Below are 24,867 nucleotides of genomic sequence, written 5' to 3'. Positions count from 1 at the left end.
GACTATGGTGTTCAATTATGTTCAACACACTTGAGGAAGGATATGAAGGAGTTGGAGAGGGTGGATGATTTCAAGGATGAGGGAGTTAACCAATTTGTGCAAAATTTTTGAAGTTGGGGTTTGTTCCCCTTGGTGGACAGAGGCTATGAGGAGTTGTGATAGACGTGTTCAGACTATTGCGAAGTTTGGAAAATGATGTTACAGGGAAACTCACATAGAACATCCTAAAATCAGAGGGTGCTAGTTGTCGAAAGAATGAGAGGTGACACAAGAAAATGTTTATTTTCGTGTTGTAGGTGGAACACCTTGATGGAGGTAGGCTTTAAGAGCAAGATTGCGTCAGGACTTAAAGAAAAAAGTCTGGAAGGCATCGAGGAAGAGCAGATTAGGAGCAGCAGTACTGCTCTCTCAGGGATTTGGCACTGAGTGACAGCCTCCTGTGCTAGCATTTCATGAATATTCAATTTCACTACATTTAGAGCCCTGGGAAAATAGCAGAATGAAATTAGTTCACCATATGAAAGCATTTAAAAGTTGTTTGACAACTTGGTATGTGACAGATGAGAGAATGAATTGGAATATGGTGAAGTCTGGTGAAATCTGTCTCCCTTCTACACTGTAGGTCCTTTCACGTTCTTCTCATATTTGACATTGATACACTATTATTCAGAATGTTTACTTCCATTACCCGAGAATTCCTCAACTCATCTCTCATCAAGAAGTGGATTCTCATTACGTCTGCACTGCTTCAGGGCCTGCCCATTGTTGGCCACCCACCACTATCCTTAAGGTAGTTCAAAACTGTGCTGCCCATGCCCTGCCTCACAGCAAGTGCATACATCCATCATCGCTGTGCGTTCTGATTCACAGTGGATAGGAATTACTATTGCCAAGCAAGCCCCGCCTCCACCTTCAATATCCTGGCAGTCACCAATGACCAGAAACTCAACCAGACTGACACATAAACACCATTGCTACATGGGAAGGTAACTGCCTGGGTATCTCACAGTGCCTCACCTCCTGGCACACCAAGACCTTCCCAACATCTACAAAGGCACAAGCCAGGAGTGTGGTGGAATATGTTTTACTTGCCTTGTTTTACTGGATAAGAGTGGTGCTAAAACTGTCAAGATGTTCAACACCGGTCAAGACAAAACAGCTCACTCAGTTAGGACCTATGCAACACCCTAAACACCCTCCACCACCAGCACACCGTAATTGTAGTGTATGGCATCTATAAAATACACTGTAGGCTTCTCAGACAGTACCTCCTAAACCCCCAAAGATCACCACCACCCACTACTCTTTATCCAGGTCACTTATTATTCTGACTTGGAAATACATTGCTAGACCTTCATCGAAACTAGGTTTAAACCCTGGGCCTTGCTGACAACAACCAAATCCCAAAAAATGATCAAATAAACATGAAGTTCCATGAGCAGTTTTGTTATGCTGATTTGGTTGGATCAGAATTGAGACAACTGCTTAAAAAACAGAGAAGGTCATAGGACCATTGTGCTACTATGCTAGTCAGATCGTTCTTCGTTTTCATTCATTCGTGGATGTGGACAACTCCACGTTTAGTAACCATTCTTCAGAACATGATTGTCACAAGTGCGGAGCACGGGTGGACCCAAATGCAGGACACAAACACATTTTGTAGCGGTAACAAAAATAGAGTTTATTAATAGTTACTAGGAAAGCAAGGAAGCAAGGATTGTACAGAGAGACATCAAGGAATGAATGATGCGGAAGCGGGAATATGCATGACTGGAGCTGGGCTCAGACTGGGACTCAGGGCCTGGGCTTGGCCTGGGACTCGGGACACGGACTTGGACTTGGCCTAGGCTTGGCCTGGGACTTGGGACCCAGACTTGGATCTTGGAACATCAGGGCCTGGACTTGGAACTCGGAACTTCAGAGCCTGACTTGGAACTCGGAACATTGGAGCCTGGACTTGGAACTCGGAACATCGAAACACAGAGCCGGGACTCTTTCCTTGGATACAGGACACAGAGCCAGGACTCTTCTTGGACACAGGACACAGAGCTGGGACTCGTCCTTGGAAACAGGACACAGAGCTGGGACTCTTCCTTGGATACAGGACACAGAGCCCGGACTCTTCTTGGACACAGGACACAGAGCCGAGACGCTTCTTGGATACAGGACACAGAGCCAGGACTCTAATTGGACACAAGACACAGAGCCGGGACTCTTCTTGGATACAGGACATAGAGCCGGGACTCTTCGGGGACGCAGGACACAGAGCTGGGACCCGGCCTTGGACACAGGATACAGAGCCGGGACTCTTCTTGGACACAGGACACAGAGCCGGGACTCTTCTTGGATGCAGGACAGAGAGCCGGGACTCTTTTTGGACAAGGACACAGAACACAGAACACGAAGAGATGGTTCCCCACTCAGGGTAGCAGCAAACAGCGGGACCTACCCAGCGGAGACAAGGACACAAAGAGACAGTTCCCAACTCAGGGTAGCGGCAAATGGCTGGACCTACCCAATGGAGGCAAGGACACGAAGAGACAGTTCCCAACTCAAGGTAGCAGCAAACGGCTGGACCTACCTAGCAGAGGTGAGGACACAAAGATACAGTTCCCAACTCAGAGTAGCACAAACAGCCGGACCTACCAGGCAGAGGCGAGGACACAAAGAGACAAAACCACACAATGATAGCCAGTTCTTTATCTTGGCAAGAAGTGGCTCCAAGTAGCGGCGAGCTCTCGACTCGGCCCCGGAACTACAGACAGCAGCCCTAAACTCACTCCGGTAGGTTAACTTGACGGACCCGCTCTGGCGAGGTAGCATAGCGGGCTCGCTCAGGCGCGGTAACTTGACAGGCTGGCTCCAGTGAGGAGAGGTGACTTACTGGCACTCGCTTCGGGGAGAAGACTTGACTTGCTCTGGCGATGTGACTTGGCTCGCTCCAGCAAGGCAACTTGCTCACACTTGCTTCGGTGACGTGAGGTGACATCAGGTGACGGTCTAGCACCGAGCAGCTGTAAGCCTGACACTATATACTGACCATTCAGCTGAAAATCAAGTGCCTTTAATTACAGAACCCAAGAAACACAGGGAAACAATGAATTAAAGGAAAACAAGGAGTCAACGGTCCCAATCGTGACACAAAGGAAATTTAAAGGGAACGAGGGAATAACCGATCAGGGCCGTGACATGATGAGCATCTTCTGCTGACTGTGATCTGCTGGCCACTGCAAACTTCAAGGTGGTGAGGAGCCATCTTCTTGCACCGAGGACACAGTCACTGGCCATAATTTGAGTTCTTCTTTGATGATAATACAACAACAGTGCAGGACATCTTGGCACTGAGACACCGTCCTGCAGCGACTGAGGCACCTCTGAGGTTCCTATCCTTTCCCTGTGTTTGCACTTCGATACCATCCTGCAGTGACTGAGGTACCTTTGAGATTGCCCTCCTTTCCCTGTGTGTTAGAGGTCATGCTGTTTCAGATGTCGTGAGGAAGACTTGAAAGTTGCCACCATCTATTTCATAGATCACCCCTCGTAGTGCACTAAGAGTGGAGTGTACTGAACGTGCAGGATAGTTGATGCCGATGACAATGAAATTGATCCCTTTGATCTCAGTGAATTTCTTCCTTATGATTGGAATTGTAATTGTCAAGAAAACCCAGCCCTCGATCTGCTATCCTACCTTGATGCTGAGATAAGGCTGGGTATCCCCTTGCTATAGGATACCAGTCTCCGATGAACTCCTGCAGCCACAGTAAGTAGTTACTTTGTCCTGGTTAGTTTTTAGTCAGTTGTTGCAAGGCGGATGATGAATTAGAGGTCTGGTAATGCTGTTGGGCACCAAGGAGAAATCGACTACAGCCTTAGTTCAGCTCAGGGACAATTAAACCTTGTGGAGCAGCGAGCTGAATGGGCTCGTCATCTCATACTCAAACTGGAGATAACGATAATTCTGGTGATAACAAGTAACCCTTAAAACAGCCATATTCGAGTGATGTGACACCTGCTACAGAAAACTAAGAAGCTTCTAGAAAATTACAGAAGTAACTGTATCGTAACTGCTAGAAAATTCACTGAACAAATATAATGCAGAAAGATGATTATATAAAAATACAAGCAAATGTAGGAAAATTAAATTGCAAGGAAAATACAAGAAAAATAACAATTCTACACCAACAGGTTACACATGGCCTGAAGAGTTTTATGCATTCCCATCCTCGAGTATCTATGCTTGCTGCTGCTGAGATTCCCAGAATCCTGGCAAGGATTCATTTCGTCACATTTGTGTGACATGAATATAACTTTCTACTCGTCAGCCGAAGTTATACAGGTAATGCAGTGCATTGTGCCACTTCCCACTGTGATTCTGGTGGTGTGGGGTCCATGGCTGAACCGAAGCCCAGTCAACTGTGGTTGAATACATTCAGAGGCTTTTTCATTGCTGCCTTCTGCTTTATATATCCTTCTGTGCATCTTCCTTCTCCTCTCCTAACCCCTGTGCTGTGGCAGATCAAGGAGGAAAAGTAGACAATCTTGCCAGGAGAATATGGAAAAAGGCCCCCAGAGCAGTCCACCTTCTCCTAGTGAACCGAATTGTTTCTTACAGAGTTCTTGGTTTGTGCTTTTGACAGTGCTTCAAGATTCTGGAGTCAGAGGTCAGGGATTCAGAGCATAGTTCTTGTTTCCGAGGCCTACCTGTTGTTTCAGTACAGTGGCCGAATGAAGTGGTGGCTTCCAAATGAACCAGACCTGTCAGTTCCCTATGTCAGTGTTCCCCAAACACCGGGCTGTGGCCCGGAGGTTGGCGACCACTGCCCTATGTGCATACCATTAGCTGTCATGTTCTTTGCTTGTTGCTGTTAAGCTGCAAATTCATTCAGTGATAGGCCTTTAGGGTCAGGATTCCTTGGTGGGACTGACAGAGAAGTCCATCATACAGGTATCTCAAATCTCGTGGTCACCCACACTCCCTGTAGCTCCTTGGTTCCTTCTATCTCCAGCAATTTTCACTCTACTTTACACCACACCTTCCCTTGCAACCTGAGCAAATGCAATGCCTGCCCTTCATTTCATTCGTCATCCACAAACCCAAACATCCACTCCAAGTGAATCACTTTCATTATCTACTAGACCTCTTTATGCAAGAAAATGGATCCCCTTCTCCTTGAGAGCATTCATGGAACTGCTTAAGCAAAAGGGGGGAATCATTTGAAGGTGGAAAACAGCAGCTCCTGACGAGACCCTGAGGTTAATAGTTTAAGGCCAATGTAACCTTTCATACTCTCTGCAGTGTGATCTAATAATGTGGTGATTTGTAGTCAAAAATGCAAGAAAATTGGGATCCAAGTTCGTTTAATTGTCATTCAACCATACGTGAATGCCTTTGAATATAGCCAAATGAAACAGCGTTACTCTGAGGCCAAAGTGCAAAACAGTCATACATAGCCCAAGGCACACATAGCACATATAAGATAGCAGTAAAATACAGTTACACAAAAAAATAGTCCAAGTCCTTGAGTCCATGAGCGTTGCAGCAGTCTGCAGCCTGTTGTCAAACACAATACAGCTTGTCTTCTGCCAAGCAAACAGTAGGGGGCAGCACTGACTCCAGCATGGACACTGGACCCCACCACCTCTGGCTCTCCACTAGAGCACACTGACTCCAATGCCTCCAGCTCTAGTCCTTCCCCACATGCCTGTCAGTAAACCAATGAATCAGACTTGTAGCAAAGTAAGTAAAGGCATCCGTTAGTCTTGCGAGACCATGGACCTGCGCCTGGAAAGTCTTCACTCTCCAGGGCGCAGGCCTGGGCAAGGTTGTATGGAAGACCAGCAGTTGCCCATGCTGCAGGTCTCCCCTCTCCACGACACCAATGTTGTCCAAGGGAAGGGCATTAGGACCCATACAGCTTGGCACCAGTGTTGTCGCAGAGCACTGTGTGGTTAAGTGCCTTGCTCAAGGACACAACACTTTGTCTCGGCTGGGGCTCGAACTCACGACCTTCAGGTCACTAGTCCAATGCCTTAACTACTTGGCCATGTGCCCACACAGCATTCCACATTATTAATGTCTAATGGACTTGTAGCATTCCACATTAATAATGTCCAACAGAGTCTCGCGATCACAAGAGAAGTGACTATGATGATCACTCGCTGTTAAACTGTATACAGCCTTCACACACCAACACCTCCAATGCCTCCCTGACATAGGTAGCAGCATGATCTACACCAAGTCCTGCTCCTTCAGTTTCTTACCCAACAAGCAACTTGCTGATGGAGTAGACCTGCACTTAGAAGTTCTTAATGTCCAGCAGGGTCTCGCGATCGTTAAAAGATGTTTAAAAAAGACAATAACACCTCTGATTAGCCCTTCAGAAGCCGCTGCATCTGAGCACACCACCATCTTAACAGAAGATGCAGGTCAATATCTAGGCAAATTGCCAGGTAAGCAAGAGCTTGGTCAAAGCTTGGTCCTAACTGCATGACATGACATAAGCATGCCATCTGTCATGTCTTGCAGATAGGAGACAGAAAGAAGACAAGTTTTTTGGAGGATATTCCAAATTTTACGTCTGTGAAAGCGGAAAATGGAGAAACTCCTAAGGTGATCTGAACCAATACACACTGTTTCACTATCAGTGATGGGTGCAGGTATAGCAACCTCTGTTATTACACGGGTCTGGTGAACTAACTCCTATTCTCTTCTTGTCTGTCTCCACCAATCATGCACCCACCCCCCCCTCCCAAATCCACCTGTCTGCACCCAACTCAATCTGTCCATCATTCTTCTCCTGTCCTTAGTCCACCAAACCCCTACTAGACCCCTTCTCACCACCCCCACTGTCTGATTTATATTAACCATCTTCCCTCTCTTCTCTTGGTCCTGATGCAAGGTTTTGGCCTATAATATCAACCGTTCTTTTGCCCCCACAGATGCTGCAAAAAATCTGCTGAGGCCCTCCAGAAGATTGTTTATTTCAAGAGGTCATCGATGTTACGCTCTCAAGTAGAGGACACTTTTGTGACATAAATACAAGATTTCATTGGTCCAGGACTAACTAAGTTCACAGTTAGGACAAAAAGCCATCTAGCATCGCCAGCCTGCTATGACTTCACAGCAGTCAAAGATTTACAATAGTCTCACTCTAAGGAGCCCAGATCTTTTTTCATGATACTGCAAAGTCAACATAAATGACCATCGTGGAATAACTGATATTGTTCTTTTTAATACAGTATATGTAAGGCTATAAGTACTCTGCAGATATGGCAAGCTGAAACTGATTTTATTCCCTTGGAGGTTGTCATTTTCTGTCTTTCCAAACAGTTTTCCTATTAAATGTCCAAAATTGAAATAGATCAATGAGAGAAAATCTTTATCAGGAAATTTTCAATTCAGTCCAGAAATATGTCTCAGCACATGGTACTGGCAGAAGCACTCTTCTCACATGGTTGATAGAACTTGGCCTTGTCACAGAAAGTAGAACTTCAAATATTTAAGGTGCAACACAAGAAAAAGGTAGTTTATCCAGCTTGAGAATTCGCATCTCTGTGTATAACGATATAATTAAAACCAGGAGTCACACCCAGTGTACTTTTCCTTCCAAAGTGAACACTTCAAGTTCTCAGCCCCAAAATGCTTGAGGTTAAATGGAGCTGTTAATTCTTAGAGTGATAGGTTTTTAGTGAATGGGGTTTTAAGGTGTGTCAGAATAAATATACATAGAGAAAATTCTTGAGGAACTCAGGAGTCCTGATGAAGGGTCTTGGCCCGAAACATCGGCTCTTCATTCCTCTCCATAGATGCTGCCTAACCTGTAGAGTTCCTCCAGCATTTTGTTACATCCAGTTACTCTGGATTTCCAGCAAGGACATAGTATAAAGTCAATGTAGCTATTATCCATTTGGATCACAGAAATGGTATGAGGGGCTAAATGGTTCTTCCCTGGTCTACAAGACCATAAGACATAAGAGCAGAATTAGGCCACTCAGCCCATCGAGTCTGCTCTGCCAACTCACCGTGGGTGATTTATTATCCCTTTCAACTCCATTCTCCTGTCTTAGAAACATAGCACACTTCAGGCCCTTTGGCCCACAATGTCGTGCCGACCGTGTAACCTACTCTAGAAGCTGCCTAGAATTTCCCTACCGCATAGCTCTCTATTTTTCTAAGCTCCATGTACCTATCTAAGAGTCTCTTAAAAGACCCCATTGTATCTGCCTCCACCACCTTCGCTGGCAGTGCATTCCACACACCCACCATCTTCTCCCCATAACCTTTGATGCCCTGACTATGCTCCTGTGTAACCATATTCCATAGAGTGCAACCAAGAGTAGAACTGGCACTCCGAGTTCAATGGGAGAAAATTCCATGAGGCATGCACGTGCAAATTTAAGCTTGAAACAACTCAATCTGATGAAGCATAAGAGCATTTGGAGACCAATCACAAGCGAGGCAGAAAAGACGGGAGGATTATTTCTAACCTTGATGCATTGTAGGTGGTTAATAGTGGCAATGTAACATTTATTGTCCATTTTTCATTACCCCTAAACCAAGGAGGCAATTACATTGATAGATTCATAGTTGCATACAGCCCAGACTGGGTAAAGGTAGTGGATTTCCTTCCCTGGAGGGCAAATAGCAGCTAGATGGGGCTTTAATATTGATCCTGTAGTTTCATATCTCATTATCTTTGTATTCAGGTTGCTAGCATAGTACAGTACAGTACAGTACAGGAATAGGCCATCCGGCCCACATGTCTGTTCAGACCAAAGCAAAACCCATCCAGCCGCATATGATCCATTTCCTTCTATTTTCCTTATAACTGTAACATTTTATTCCACATTCTGTTATTGTTTTCCATGGCACTACCTCAGTACACTGCTGTGGGTGAATGGATGATCTGCAAAATGAAATTTGTCACTGATCCTCAGTACATATGATGACAATAAACAATTCCAACATTCCTGTGCCTATCGAAATGCTTCGTGTTTGCTTCTGCCACCTCCCCAGGCAGCATGTTCCAAGTAACTACAACTCTTTGTGTAAAGAAAAAAAACTTTACCTCTCACCTTAAATGGATGCCCTTGTATGTGATATTTCTACCCCAGAAACAAAGAATTTGACTATCAAGCCTAACCATACCTCTCAGAATTTTATAAACCTCTATCAATTGAATTTAAAATTTTCAGCAGCCATGATGGGATTTGAACTATCTCTAGGTAAGTAATCAGGCATATGGATGCGAGTCCAATAACCACTGTACCACTGTGCCAGGGTGGAGATCTGTCTCTACCAAAGGAGATGTAAGGTGTCCCTTCTCTCTGCTAGTCTGCAGGCCACCCTTGGGCAAGGTGTAGCACCTGCTTTGTCCCCCTCCGCTCCCCACCACCCCAATCAGGGTCACGTGAAGTCATGGGAGCAGGTGGTGGATGGTCGTTTGAGTAGCTGGTGCATATCACAAGTCCTGGTTGTGCAGCCACTAACGCGAGGCAGACAATCTCTAAAGAATATTGATAATGGCTGGAGCCACCTGTCTTGTAAAGACACTGCCCAGAAGAAGGCAATAACAAACAACTTCTGTAGAAAAATTTGCCAAGAACAATCACGATCAATAGACCACGATTGCCCATGTCTTATGATACGGCACATAATGATTGACCACTGTCCCCTGTGAGATGGGGCAGAAAAATCAATAGTAATTAATTCTCTGCCATTTAGTGCTGCAAGCAGAGGTTGTACAAACCAGGGTTGTTTTCTCAGGGGGACCGAAGGCTGATGGGAGAGCTAAAGTTTATAAATTTATTTGATGCAGAGATAAACGGCCAGTATCTTTTTCCCAGGGTTGAAAAGTCCAATACTAGAAGTGTACTTAAGATGAGAGCGGAAAGTTCAAAGGAGATATGCAGGCAAGTTTCTTTTTACATAGAGAGTGGTGGTGCGTGGAATGTGCTGCCAGAGTTGGTGCTGGAGACAGGTAAATAAGAGACACTTAAGAGGCCCTTAGATAGGTGGATAAATATGCAGAGAATAGGGGGATATGGACTATGTGCATGCAGAAGGGACTAGTTTAGATTCACAATGTCATAGATAGAAGCAGGCCAGTTGTCTCAAAGTGCCCATTGAATCTCATCCCATTTGCTACAGTGATTCGCCCATATCCCTCCAACTCTTTCTTACGCACATACTTGCTCAAGTGAATCTTAAATGTTAATATGCGTGTCTCTGCCTCTTCCTCTGGCAGCTCTTTCCATATACAGACCACTCTCTGAGTGAAAAGGTTCCTATAACGTCTTACCCCTCTCACTATTTAATTGGGTGTCATTAGTTAATCGGTCTGGCATAACATCAAGGAACTGAACATGTACTTGTGACCATTCTATTTTCTTGTGGCCTAATTCTCAGCAAGGCGTCAATAACCACGACAAAGCGTTTCAAGTGTCTTGTTAAGTAGTTCGTCTACTGGGAGATGAAACTTACCCAATGAGAGGTCCAACCCTTCAAAAACCATGGATCATTGTACTACACCCAGAGCTGGGGCATCACAAAAAGAAAATAAGAACAGACGTTAACCTCCTATACCCCCTTTGTCAGGCCTTCCAAGGAAATAATCTTGTTTTAGCTGCACTAATTACTTCAGAATTTCTCAGTAAGAAATTAACAGCCAACAACTTGTGGAAGGTTCGACAACTGTGCTGCAAGCTGAGGTGATAGCCATACAATCCAACTGCACAAAGCCCAGCTGTTGGCCCTTACCTCCCTCCTCTGAGTCTGCAGCATCACGGGCAGAAGCCGGCACACATTAGGTACACCAGCTACAAGTCTGTAGCTCCTATGAATCGCTGTGCAGCACCCAAACTGGGAAGAGTAATACTTCCTTTGAAAATAGGAGGATCTAATACCTGCATGGAACTGAGACAATCGGGAACACTTGGTGCGCGTGGGCTCGGTAGGAGTATTGAAAGTGGCTGTGATCACTGTTGTAATGTGTACAAAGCCACAGGAGAGACACTGAACCTTTATTCAACAAAATGAGACAGTCTTGGAGGAAGAGGCTTCCCAACCCAATATTACATGCCATTTTTATTTGCTAAGTATCAAAGGTAACAGCAGTAAACACAAAATAATCTGCAGATGCTGTAAAAGATCAAAGCAACACTTTCAGTACGCTGGATGAACTCAGCAGGTCGGGCAGCATCAGTCAGAAACGATGAGTCGACGTTTCGGGCCGGACCCCTTCGTCAGGACTGAAGAATGAAAGATGGGGAAGGATTTGAAGAATGCTTGTAGCTTCAGTTAAAAGACCAGTAATTTGAAAGACAAAAGGGTGGGGGAGGGGAAGCATTGAGGTCATAGCCCTGAAAACAATGGGTAGTAGAAGAAGGAGGCGAAACCATGAGGGAGCTGGGGGAGGGGGGCAGAGTGAAATAGGGATAGAGGAAGGGAGGGGGAGGGAATTACCGGAAGTTGGAGAATTCTATGTTCATACCACGGGGCTGGAGACTACCTAGACCGTATATGAGGTGTTGCTCCTCCAACCTGAGTTTAGCCTCATCATGGCAGTAGAGGAGGCCATGTATGGACATATCTGAATGGGAATGTGAAGCAGAGTTGAAGTGGGTGGCAACTGGGAGATCCTGTCTGTTGTGGCGGACAGACAGACAGGTTATGGTTACAATACAATGTATTGACAATGCTTCCTTTAAATTATATACAGTTTTCACACACCTCCTTCTTTGCACCCACACTCCAGACACCCAAGATGAATGTCAATCAGCATCGTATGGTTTGCCATCAACTCCAGTGCCCAGCTCCAGGACAGCTTTTGTTCAGGGGCTGCATTTTAAATTCAATTCACAATCCACGTTCATGTCCGAAGATTGGTTGCTGGTGAAGAAAATATTTGCTGTATACCCTAATTCCAGAATATGCCCTAACAGTCACAAGATGAGACTTTTAAACTCAGCAGGCCAGGCAGCAGCTATGGAAAAGAGTAAAGAGTCAACGTTTCCAAACGGTTTTGCAGTCCTGACAAAGGGTCTCGGCCCAAAACGTCGACTGTTTATTCCTTTCCATGGACGCTGCCTGACCTGCCGAGTGCCTCCAGCACTTTGTGTGTGTTGCTTTGGATTTCCAGCATCTGCAGAATTTCTTGTGTTTATGAGATTTTTAAATATGCTTTTCTGGTTGTGGAACCAGCAGGTACAGATATGCTCAGTACCAACCACGATCAATTCAAGATGTTGCAATTCACTACCATCTTTCCTTCTCCCCATCCCACCCCCAACCCAATGCAATCACCACCATTTACACCAGACTCACTCACACAGTCATCTAGGGCCACAAAGACATCAGCATCCATTTGGATCTTTAGTCTTGACTTGCCTGATGTCCCTTGAAAGCAGGCCACTTGAGACAAGATGCAGTGAGTTTGTCTTGGAATGGATAGACAATAGACAATAAGTGCAGGAGTAGACCATTCAGCCCTTCGAGCCAGCACCACCATTCACTGTGACCATGGCTGATCATCCACAATCAGTACCCCTTTCCTGCTTTCTCCCCATATCCCTTCACTCCACTATCTTTAAGAGCTCTATCTAACTCTTTTTTGAAAGAATCCGGAGAATTGGCCTCCACTGCCTTCTGAGGCAGAGCATTCCACAGAACCACAACCCTCTGTGTGAAAAAGTTTTTCCTCAACTCCGTTCTAAATTGTCTACCCCTTATTCTTAAACTGTAGCCTCTGGTTCTGGACTCCCCCAACATCGGGAACGTTTCCTGCCTCTAGCGTGCCCAACCCCTTAATAATCTTATATGTTTCAATCAGATCCCTTCTCATCCTTCTAAATTCCAGTGTATATAACCCCAGTCGCTCCAATCCTTCAACATATGACAGTCCCACCATCCCAGGAATTAACTTCGTGAACCTACGCTGCACTCCCTCAATAGCTAGAATGTCCTTCCTCAAATTTGGAGACCAAAACTGTACACAGTATTCCAGGTGCGGTCTCACCAGGGCCCTGTACAACTGCAGAAGGACCTCTTTGCTCTTATACTCAATTCCCCTTGTTATGAAGGCCAGCATGCCATTAGCTTTCTTCACTGCTTGCTGTACCTGCATGCTTGCTTTCAGTGACTGATGAACAAGAACACCTAGATCTCGTTGTACTTCCCCTTTTCCTAACTTGACACCATTCAGATAGTAATCTGCCTTCCTGTTCTTGCCACCAAAGTGGATAACCTCAGATTTATCCACATTAAACTGCATCTGCCCACTCACCCAACCTGTCCAAGTCTCCCTGCATTCTCATAACATCATCCTCACATTTCACACTGCCACCCAGCTTTGTGTCATCTGCAAATTTGCTAATGTTACTTTTAATCCCTTCATCTAAATCATTAATGTTTATTGTAAACAGCTGCGGTCCCAGTACCGAGCCTTGCGGTACCCCACTAGTCACTGCCTGCCATTCCGAAAGGGACCCATTAATCCCTACTTTTTGTTTCCTGTCTGCCAACCAACTTTCTATCTATGTCAGTACCCTACCCCCAATACCAATTGCTCTAATTTTGCATACTAACCTCCTATGTGGAACCTTATCAAAGGCTTTCTGAAAGTCCAGGTATACTACATCCACTGGCTTTCCCATGTCCATTTTCATAGTTACATTCTCAAAAAATTCCAGAAGATTAGTCAAGCATGATTTCCCCTTCGTAAATCCATGCTGACTCGGACCTATCCTGCCACTGCTATCCAAATATGCCGCTATTTCATCTTTTATAATTGATTCCAGCATCTTCCCCACCACTGATGTCAGACTAACTAGTCTATAATTGCCTGTTTTCTCTCTCCCTCCTTTTTTAAAAAGTGGGATAACATTAGCTACCCTCCAATCCGCAGGAACTGGTCCTGAATCTATAGAACATTGGAAAATGATTACCAATGCGTCCACGATTTCTGGAGCCACCTCCTTAAGTACCCTGGGATGCAGACCATCAGGCCCTGGGGATTTATCAACCTTCAGTCCCATCAGTTTACCCAACACCATTTTCTGCCTGATGTGAATTTCCTTCAGTTCCTCTGTTACCCTAGGTCCTCTGGCCACTGTTACATCTGGGAGATTGTTTGTGTCTTCCCTAGTGAAGACAGATCCAAAGTACCTGTTCAGCTCATCTGCCATTTCCTTGTTCCCCATAATAATTTCACCCGTTTCTGTCTTCAACGTCCCAACTTTGGTCTTAACTAATTTTTTCCTCTTCACATACCTAAAGAAGCTTTTACTATCCTTCTTTATATTCTTGGCTAGCTTACCTTCGTACCTCATCTTGTCCTCCCGTATTGCCTTTTTAGTTACCTTCTGTTGCTCCTTAAAAGTCTCCCAATCCTCTGGTTTCCCACTCATCCTTGCTATGTTATACTTCCTCTCTTTTAGTTTTATACTGTCCTTGACTTCCCTTGTCATCCACGGATGACAATATTAAAGTTTTAACGAAAGTTACGAACAAAATCTAACAACGGGGAAGTGTGCTCAGACTCACAGTCCAGACCCGAGGACCCAGAGACTGAATGACAGCAGTTCTGAGTTTGTTGTTCCCAGCACCGTCTAGAGCAAGGTCTGTTCATTGTGTCAGTGATTGTAAAGGTAATGATGGATGCTTAGAGATAACCAGAACAGTGGCGAGTTCTCATTCCTCTCCCAGACATCCGTCTGAAACAAATTCATCAGAAATTTGGTATTATGATTTGCCTCCAAGTTAAGATCCCAACCTGAAATCCAAGGCCATCTAATTCCACCTCTGTAGCATCATTTTGACTCCATCGTGTCGCAAGTTTTCTACTGCTGAAGCTCTCCTGCTTTCTTGTGTCTAAGCCACTAACCCAGAGCTTCCAGCCTCAGCCTCCAACCTTCCACATTACATTAACTTCTGCTCATTTGAAGCAGTTATGTCTTCAATTACTTCTAATCTTTTTACCATTACCTATGCCAGCTGGCCTACTCCTGTCCCTGGCCCAGCAATGATATGCAAAACTGGTCCTTACTGTATGCCTTTCTCTTCTCCATCTCTTCAATTTCCTGCAGCCTCCTGAGCCTTCCTAGTCACCTGATTACCTGATTTTCATTCTTCCACCGTTGGCAGCCCTGTCAACGTTGGCTGTCAAGTCCCTGAACTCCCGAATCCCCCTTCTAATCCTCTCTTCCTTATTTGTTCTCCTTTAGGAAGAACTTTAAAAGGACTCATTTCAATCAAGCTTCTGATGGTCAATAGGCATACCTTCTTCAGCAGGAGTGCAAAGCTTTTGTTTAAATATTCTCCAATGAATGAGGTACCCTGGGACGGATGGTATGCTACACTTACCGAAATGCAAATTGTTACTGCCCTTCAACAACACTCAGAAAGAAAGGCCCCCATGATGGAACCAAGTTGGCATCCAATTTTTACAACTGTCTTGTTGTTTACTGGAAGAAGAGTTTAGGAAATTGTTACCACCACGTTCCCTCTTGCAATATATTTAAAGAGTACATGTCAATTATGCCATATTTACTAATGTGTATATACACATTCTAAGAACCTCAAATCACCTGAACACCCCATTTAAAGGCCTCTGTGTGTTGCACGCCATGTTACAGCACTGGGAACACAAGTCAAATGTTGCAACTGGTGACCAGTAAGAATTGAAGAAGATTTTAGGGAAAATAAGTGATGGTGTGGAGATATGTCTCTACCAAAGGAGGTGTAAGGTACTCCTTCCCTCTGCTAGTGTGCAGGTCACGGGCAAAGTGTAGCACCTGCTTCGCCCCCAATCAGGGTCACTTGAAGCCATGGGAGAAGGTGGTGAATGGTCATATGAGCAGCTGGTGCATATCACAAGTCCTGGTTATGTGACCACCTTCGACAGGCAGACAATCTCTGAAGAGTATTAATAATGGCTGGGGTCACCCGTCTTGTAAAGACACTGCCCAGAAAAAGGCAATGGCAAACCAAATCTGCAGAAAAATTTGCCAAGAACAATTGTGGTCGTGGGTAGACCATGATCGCCCATGTCATATGACACGGCACATAATGGTGATGTTGGAAAGGGACAAATTATTGACTGTGTTTGTAGTGGTAGGGTGATCACCGCGATTCGTTAGGCAGCAGAAGCAACACAATACAAGCTCAGACTCAGATATCAGAGAAATAAAAGCACATAAGATTGTCGAGTTAAGCCTTGCAGTTGAAACAGCAATGGTGCAAACTGGCTGCTCAGACCTGAGTCCTGAGGAAGGGTCTCGGCCCAAAACATCAACTCTTTACTGTATTCCTTTCCATGGATGCTACCCGACCTGCTGAGTTCCTCCAGCATTTTGTGTGTGTAGCTCAGACCTGGTCTAGCTTCATCAGTAACCTTGAAGTGACGGAGACTTTCAGTTATGTGGAACTGACTTTGCAGGGTAACCAGTGTTGAAATGGAGGGCAAGGGTGAAATGACACTGCTCAACGTGAGAACTTTGGGTAATGATAATAGTAATACTGATGGAACAAGGTGAGAATACAGACGCCACTTTAATAGACTCCTGATGTTGCACAAAGTCAGAGATGTTTCATTCGATGAGGTTATGAAACTCTTCTGAACTAGCACCCTTAGAGATCACAGAAAATTACAGAGTTATAATCAGAAACTAAAAGTCAGGAAATTATGAGTGTTGATCAAGTGTTGTTAAAAATGTTGCGTCATTTTGACTCATTTCTCATCGAAAGCCTGCAAGTTAAGATTAACAGATAGACAAATTATTGAATATGCAAGATGCAAGACTTAATATGTGATCAGGTGTGGAAAATCATGGGAGATTGCTTCAGAAATGACACAGGATTTCAGCTGGCGCCTAATATCACCGTGAATGTGGTGCACAGTTCGATGGCAGGAGCTCCAACAGCAAATCTGCCTTTTTGGCACAAAAAGGTATGGGAACTGGGAAACCTGGCAGCTGGAATAGTGCAAACCATGCAGGGAAGACTGGCCATGGAAAGGTATGCACATAAAGAGGCCCATCAGCACTAAGTCTGTGTCGAAAATGAAGCATCCTACATCGATCCCTTTTCATTCTCCCCACATTCCCATCAACTCTTCTGGTCACTGAGACATTAGGTGACTAATTAACCCACCAGCCCACACCCCCTTGGGCTGGCAGGGAGCACCCACGAGGTCGCATGGAGAATGTGACGCGCAAACTAGCGTTGATGGTCGGGATTGGAGCCTGGTGGCTGGAGCCATGAAGCAGTAGCTTTGCCAGTTGCACCATTGCACTGCCCTCAGTACAAAAGTGAACTCACGTGAAATTCTACACCTATTATGGTGGGATTTGAATCCCAGTTTCTGGAATGTTAAGCCCATGCTTAATGGATTGCCAGTCAAATATTTTAATCACAGCACCACCAGTGTGCCCTGATATTGGATTAATTAACAAACTGCAAAATTAATGGTGCAGAGTTTCCACCATGGATGCAAAAGGAGGAAGGTTGGGCTCGGGCCTAGCAACCCCACCCCATAAAAAACCCAGAGCTGCAGAAACGCCAACAGAAACTCCAGGGACCTCATCCCTGGGAAAGGAAGGTTCAAGAAGATGGACTACACCTGGGGACAACTTGAAAGAATGGCCCAGGACAGATGACTCTTGTGAGCTGCTGTCAGCGGCCTATGCCCCAGTAAGGGTGATGGGCCTATGAAGAGGAAGTTTCCCGCGTAGGAGCGTAAGCAGGGAAACAACGATAACAGGCAGTTACAAAGAAGAGGCTTGTATTATATAAACCTGATGAGCCTGCTGATGATCAAAGTTCAAAAGCATGCATCTTATTTTCAGTAATAATGGAAAACAGTGATTTTAAAACTAGACGAAGTTAGTGGCCCATATGTCAATGTAAGCATCAATAGAATTGTTGACTGCAAGATTGTAGGCAGATGTATGTACATTAAGAGGTGCAGAAGAGTACCAGTAGGAAAAAGCAAATTAAATCTGAAGATATATTCTCCTGAAACACTAAAGAGGATATCTCCAAATCAGATACAATGTATAGATTCACACTATGGTCAGAAAGCATGGTTGACAGTTGCAGTGGCCAATTATGCAGACAGATAAACTCTGTTTAGGAAAGATTGGCTTAAGGAATTAAAACTTAATGACACTTTCATTATGAGACAGTTACACTATCTGTGGTAATACTCATGGGTGCTGTTTTCTGGAGTTTATGAAATCTGGGCACATTATCTAAGAAAGGATGTGCTGGCGTTGGAGAGGGTGCCGAGGAGGTTCACAAGAATAATCCCGGGAACAGAAGGAGCATTTGATGGCTCTGAGCCTTCACTCACTGGCTGAAGGGGTTCTCACTGAACCCTATCGAACATTGGGAGAGTTTTGGACCAGAGGACACAGCCTCTAAATACTAAAATGTCTCTTCCAACCAGAGATGGGGAGGAATTTCTTTCGCAAGGGGGTGGTGAATCTGGAATTCATTGCCACAGTTGGCTATGGAGGCAAGTCAGTAGGTATATTTAAAGTGGAGGTTGATAGGTTCTTGATCAGTCAGGGTGTCAAAGGTTACAGGGAGAGGACAGGAGAATGGGGTTGAGAGTCATGATGGAACGGTGGAACAGACTCAGTGGGTCATGTGCCCTAATTCTGCTCCTCTGTCTTATGGCTTTATCTCCCCAGGACCCCATGAGTTTTTCACAGGTTCCTTCCATATCACAAAGATGTAAGTTCATTGTTCATTGAAAATGGCTCTTTGTGCAGGTGGGGTGAAGGAGAATGAGGGGGAGTTGATAATTGAGTAAGAGAGAATTGGTTACATAAAATAGTTGGGGGAGGGAATGGCTGGGACCGCTCTGAAAACCCACATTGACAATGGGCCAAAGGACCTCCTGTGATGAAAGGAAAGGTGAGGAAAACATGGCTGATTTCCTGGTGTTGGTGGACACCTATTTTAAATATTTTGAGGTAAAATAGGTGGGTCTTGCACCATCACTGACAATTGTAGAAATTAAACCAATTTTTTCAACACATGGCCTTCCAATGTTGAGTAATAGTCCACAATTGCAGTGTTGTTTTTAATACTTGTGCAGTTTCTAAAATGAAATGGAGTCACCTCGCCATAATATCTAATCTCAAGATCAGTATGTGTCATGAAAGATACACTAAGGAAGCAAGTTAGGGAAGATAAATTGAGTATCTTCTCATTGATTTCCTTCTGAGATACAGATGAACGATTCACTGCCCTAGATGGTACATCCCTGCAGACACACTAATTCAGAAGACTTAGGACACATTGGAGTCTGGTTAAGCTGAACCTGGAGGGTGAGGTGAAGGGAAGGCAGTTGAAACAAGTTAAACATCACAATACATGCCAAAAAGCAATGGAGATTCAGATTCCAGTACAGAGTTCATGAGACTAGACCACCAAGCAGTTCAAAGACGAGTAACCATCAGAGAGTTTGGAGATATCAGAGAGACTGCGGAAGTATTTGGTTCCAAGAATGTAAAGGTCAGAGATGTCCAGTAAGGATACTTTCTGTGTAAAATGCCCAACATTATAGTGAGGATGATTGTAAGTTTAAGTATGCTACTGAGGTGGTTCTAACAATTATTAATATGGACTCAAGCTGCAACCAAAGAAATTGACCTTTTGTGACTACAATTGATGGATAATGCTCCAACATCTGTCGACTCTCCTGGATCTATAAAAGCCACACCAGTATCATTATAAAGGTCAAAAAGAATTTAGAGATCACAATTTTAATCCATGCATTTGTAAAATGAGTTAATTTCACTTTTCTTTAAAAGTATGGTGCAATGTAATATAGATGTGACATCATTTGTGATGTACTTGAACATAGAGAACTGTGCAAAAGTCTTAGGTACACACATATAGCTAGGGTGCATAAGACTTTAGCATAGTACTGTAGTAATTTTATGTATTGCATTGTACTGATGCCACAAATAAAAACGAATTTCACGACATATGTGAGTGATGATAAACCTGATTCTGATCTGGGTCTCTGTTGTGGACTGAGAGTGGGAAGGGGGCAGGAAAGGAGAATCATTGTTGGGAAAAGGGGAAGAGAGAGGGAAAGGAGCAGAAAGCACCAGAGATGCATTCTGTAATGATTAATAAACCATTCATTTGGAATCAAATAACCTTGCCTGGTGTCTCAGAGCTGGATGTGTCTGCACCAACGCCACTTCTTGCCCTTGACACTCGTTCTCTGCCACCTGTCCCACACCCCTTCCGCAGCGCTCTACCCTCACCATTCCCAACCTCCTTTGCTCCCGCCGGAGATACAAATTTGCATTCCACTCCAGGCTGACAAATACAGTACTGCGCAGAAGTCTTAGGCACCTTAGCTGTATATATAAGGCTGCCTGAGACTTTTGCACAGTACTGTGTGTGTATGGGACTGCATGATTCCTAAGTGGAGTCTTTTATGACCGGCCTCACTTTTTAGAGCTCTTTGTGACTCCTGCATTTCACTCTGCTCACTCTGCACGGTACTACGACAGGAACCCTCAAGAGCACAGACACTAAAGATGCGATCATTTCAATGCATTGAATGCAACAAATCCAACATGCTGTCAACAGGCAAATGACCACCATCTCTTTGGGACCAATGTTTGCTCTTGGTGGGTTTGTTGGATGCTGATGCTTTTGCAATTCTAAAGTTCTTCAGGGGTCAAGAATGAGAAATTTTGCTGAGCAAGAACGAAGAATGAGCAAAGGAAGAGGAGCAGAGGGAACAGAACAAGGTTGAAAGTATATTTATTATCAAAGAATGTAGACCATCTACAACCATGAGATTCGTCCCCTTACAGGGCAGCCACAAATCAAAAACTAATAGAACCCATTAAAAAAGACTGTCAAACACCCAGTGTGCAGGAAAAAAAAACAAATCGTGCAGACAATAAAAGTGAGCAAGTACCATTCAGAACTGAAGTTCGCGAAAGCGAACCCACAGCCATGAAGCCAATTAAGGAGCCCGTTAGCCACAGGCCACAGTATCAGTTCAGCGCAGAGATAAATAAACCTCACAAAGCAGCAAGCAGAACCAGTCTGTTAACACAACTTTTTACAGCACAGGCAGCCTGGGCTCAATCCCCAGCCCTGTCTTTAAGGAGTTTGAACGTTCTCCCCGTGACCGTGTGGGTTTCCTCAGGGTGCTCCGGTTTCCTGGCCACAATCCAAAGATTGTAAATTGTCATTGTAAATTGTCCAGTGATTAGGCTGGGGTTAAATCAGGGGATCGTTGGGTGACATGGCTCGAAGGGCCAGAAGGGCCCATTCCATGTTGTGTCCCAATAAATAAATAAATCTCATACTCAGACAAGAGATAACAATAATCCAGAAACAACAAGCAACCTATAAAATAGCCAGATTCAAGCGATGTGACACTTGTTACAGAAGTTCGAGAAAAATAGAGAAGCAACCAAATCATAATTGCTGGAAAATTCACTGAACAATTATAATGCATATAGATGATTATATAAAAAATACAAGCAAGCATAGGAAAGTTAAACTGCAAGGAAAATAACACTTCTACAACCCAATTTAACAGGTTATACATGGCAGGAAGTGTTCTATGCATTCCCATCCTCGAGAGTCAGTGCTTGCTGCTGTTGAGATTCCCGGAACATGAGTAAAGAAATGCCCTAACCGATGCGCGGGCAGCGTCTCGTTAGGGAGTTCATGTCCGCTCCCAGTTCCACATCAGCCATCGTAGCCCTTGGAACGGACAGCCGACAGAATCTAATTACATACCACCCCTCGTTCCTGAGCCAGGTCTCAACCCCAAGCAGGACCACTCACAACATTCTCCTCCCATGTCTCCTTTTGTTAGCGGATGTCAGGAGTTCAGAGACCCCGCAGAGGTGTGAGGTTTCCTGAGACTACCTTCGCAAACCAGAACGTAGAACAGTAAAGCACAGAAATGGGCCCTTTGGCCCCAATATCGTGCTGAATTAATTAGCTGGTAACTAGTGCCTAGCCAAACTAGTCCTTTCTGCCTACACATTGCACATGTGTAAGGAACTTGGTGATCACAATACCTTTCAGTCTGTATGGCTGACAAGGACTTAGTGTTGCAAGACTCTTGTTCTCACAGGGATGCTTCATTCTAGAGTAGCCTGCATGAGTTGGTGGGTTTTTTTAATTCCTCCATTCATTATTGGCCATATTGTGTGACGTGGGCAAACATGATCTTTGACCATGATTGTTCTTAGCAAATTTCTCTACAGAAGTGCTTTGCCATCTCCTCTTTCTGGGCAGTGTCTTTGCAAGATGGGTAAACCCAGCCATTATCAATACTCTTCAGAGATTGTCTGCCTGGGGTCAGTGGACTTGTGATATGCACCAGCCGCTCATACAACCCTCCACCTCCTCCTCTCATGACTTCACGTGACCCTGATCCAGGGGCTACCTGGCTACCTTACCTGCAGGCTAGCGGAGAGAAGGGTCGCCTTACACCTCCTGTGGTAGAGACGCATCTCCACCCCGTTACCCAGGGTTCTTTAATAGGGAACCCAAACTAGCCAGAGGTTTCCACCTTTGACTTCATCATCTCAGGGGACTGTGAGGGATAATCAGAGGAAGTGTATCACTGAACCTAACCATTATCTATTTCTCTCTGCACAGATGCTGCCTAATCTACTGAATGATTCTGGCAGTATTTTGTATTCCTAATTCAGCACGTGATGTTGGATTGCAAATGCAAAATTCGCGTGACCATGTGTTGTCAGGTTTAGGGCAAACAATTTGGATTCAGTGTTGAGGGCCTTGTTAATGTTATCTTTGTTTAAGTGTGTAATGTTCCTGGGGAATGGGCCACCTGCGAAGTTAGGGTAACAACCAACAAATCAAATAGGGCCATCACCAGGCCTGTGGGAGATTTTAGTGGAATGACTCCACAATGCAGCAGACTTTGAAAGGTCTGCAATTCTACAGTACGGTGGGTTACTGGGGTGAATAAAATGAAGGATCATGTGGAGAGACAGGAGATAAAATGAGGGTACTGACTTTAGAGGGCTCCCTATGGTTGGAGAACAGATGGAGTTCAGAGATAGAATGCATTTTCCCTAAGTGCCCTTGGAAATAGAATGTGGGCTTGAGGTGATGCATGTCTTGCTCCCAACCACCTTAATAATTCTCCATTTCTTGTTTCCACTTGCTTCCTGGATGGACCACAAGCAGCAGACACCAACCAAGCAGTCGCTGAGTACGTCTGTGTGCAGGGAGTCACACTGGAAGTGTCTGATCCTCTCGCTCCTGATGTATGGCTGTCTGGGGGCCGTAGCCTGGTGTCAGCTAACTCGGGTCACCAAACTCAGCTTTGACAGCTCCCTGAAGGGCAAATCCATGATCTACCATGACAGCCCCTGCTCCAACGGTTACGTGTACATCCCACTGGCCTTCCTGGCGATGCTCTACATGGTCTACCTGGTGGAGTGCTGGCACTGCCACGCCCGCAGCGAGCTGCAGCACAAGGCGGACATCGACAGCGTGTACGAGCGCATCGGCCGCATGCAGCGGGCAACCCCCTGCATCTGGTGGAAGGCCATCAGCTACCACTTCGTACGCCGCACCCGCCAGGTCACCCGCTACCGCAACGGCGACGCCTACACCACCACCCAGGTCTACCACGAGCGGGTCAACACGCACGTGGCCGAGGCCGAGTTCGAGTACGGCCGCTGCGGCGTGCGCGACGTCTCCAAGCAGCTGCTGGGCCTGGAGCGTCATCCGGCCACCCGGCTACGCTTCACCAAGTGCTTCAGCTTTGCCAACACTGAGTCAGAGAACTGCTACCTGAACCAGCGGGCGCACTTCTTCAGCGAGGTCGAGGGGCTGGACGATTACATGGAGGCCCGCGAGGGCATGCAGCTTAAGAATGTGGACTTCAAGGACTACATGATGGTGTATGCCAATCCCGACCGCCTGCCCTGGTACATCACCCACTACGCCTTCTGGGCAGCCGGCCTGCTGATGCTGTCGTGGCCCCTCCGGGTCCTGGTCGAGTACCAGACTGCCTACGTGCATTACCATGTGGAGAAGCTCTTCGGCCTGGAATACACGGCGGCAGCGGCCACTCCGAGTGACGAGGCGGGACTGTGCTCGCCCGTGGCCCGGGTGGGCACAGTGGACAGCACCGAGCTGGAGTGGCACATCCGTAGCAACCGCCAGCTCATCCCCAGCTACTCGGAGGCCGTACTGATGGACCTGGCCTCACTCTCCATCTGCAACGGCTACTCGACCTGCGGCATCGTGCGCACCGACTGCGATGGCCGCTCCAGCAGCTCCTCCATCTTCTCCCGCAACGTGGGCCGCAGCCACTCGCGCTTCTCGCTGGACACCAGCCGCTTCTCGCTGTGCCGGGTGCATGGCTCTGGCCGCACGGGCCTGTGGCGGAGCCGCAGCAGCAACCTCAACGAGCGCTCCCGCGACGACCAGTGCCGCTCCTACTCCAGCCAGCTGGCCATCAGCGACAGCCCACCCAACTACCACGACGCCCGCTTCTTCCCCGTGCTCATCGTCCACCGTTCCTGTCAGGGCCGAGACGGGGATGGCCACAGGTATTATATCCGACGGAACTCCTGCCTGGAAACATCCTTGTGACCCCCCCCCCCGCGCTTGGTCCTGCCTCCCTTCCCCCTCCAAATACACCTCCCACTCCTCATCTCTCCAACCTCCCGTACTTTTGTCCTCTGGGATCACAGCTCTTCTCCTGTTCTCTACGGCCCACCATACGTCTTCTGCTTGAGCTCCCAAGTTCTGGGATCTTCTCTCCAAACCTCTCTTCACCACCTTCTTCCCAATTTCACGGTCACCTCCCCTCCTGGCTACAA

General features: G+C 45.8%; 1 protein-coding gene across 1 annotated transcript in view; it reads left to right on the top strand.

Annotated features, from left to right (window-relative positions):
* LOC140193252 (transmembrane protein 151B) overlaps window positions 1-24,637 on the top strand; it is a 39,768-nt gene extending 15,131 nt beyond the window's left edge. Inside the window, exons 4-5 of the mRNA XM_072250655.1 lie at window positions 20,052-20,131; window positions 23,216-24,637. Coding sequence (XP_072106756.1) covers window positions 20,052-20,131; window positions 23,216-24,637 — 1,502 coding nt within the window. The remainder of the gene's footprint in view (window positions 1-20,051; window positions 20,132-23,215) is intronic.
* The last annotated feature ends 230 nt before the right edge of the window (window positions 24,638-24,867 follow it).

This window comes from Mobula birostris, chromosome 1 (assembly GCF_030028105.1).
Source record: "Mobula birostris isolate sMobBir1 chromosome 1, sMobBir1.hap1, whole genome shotgun sequence".
Taxonomy (NCBI): domain Eukaryota; kingdom Metazoa; phylum Chordata; class Chondrichthyes; order Myliobatiformes; family Myliobatidae; genus Mobula; species Mobula birostris.
Note: the sequence above shows the minus strand (reverse complement) of the source record. Positions and strands in the feature narration are given on the sequence as shown.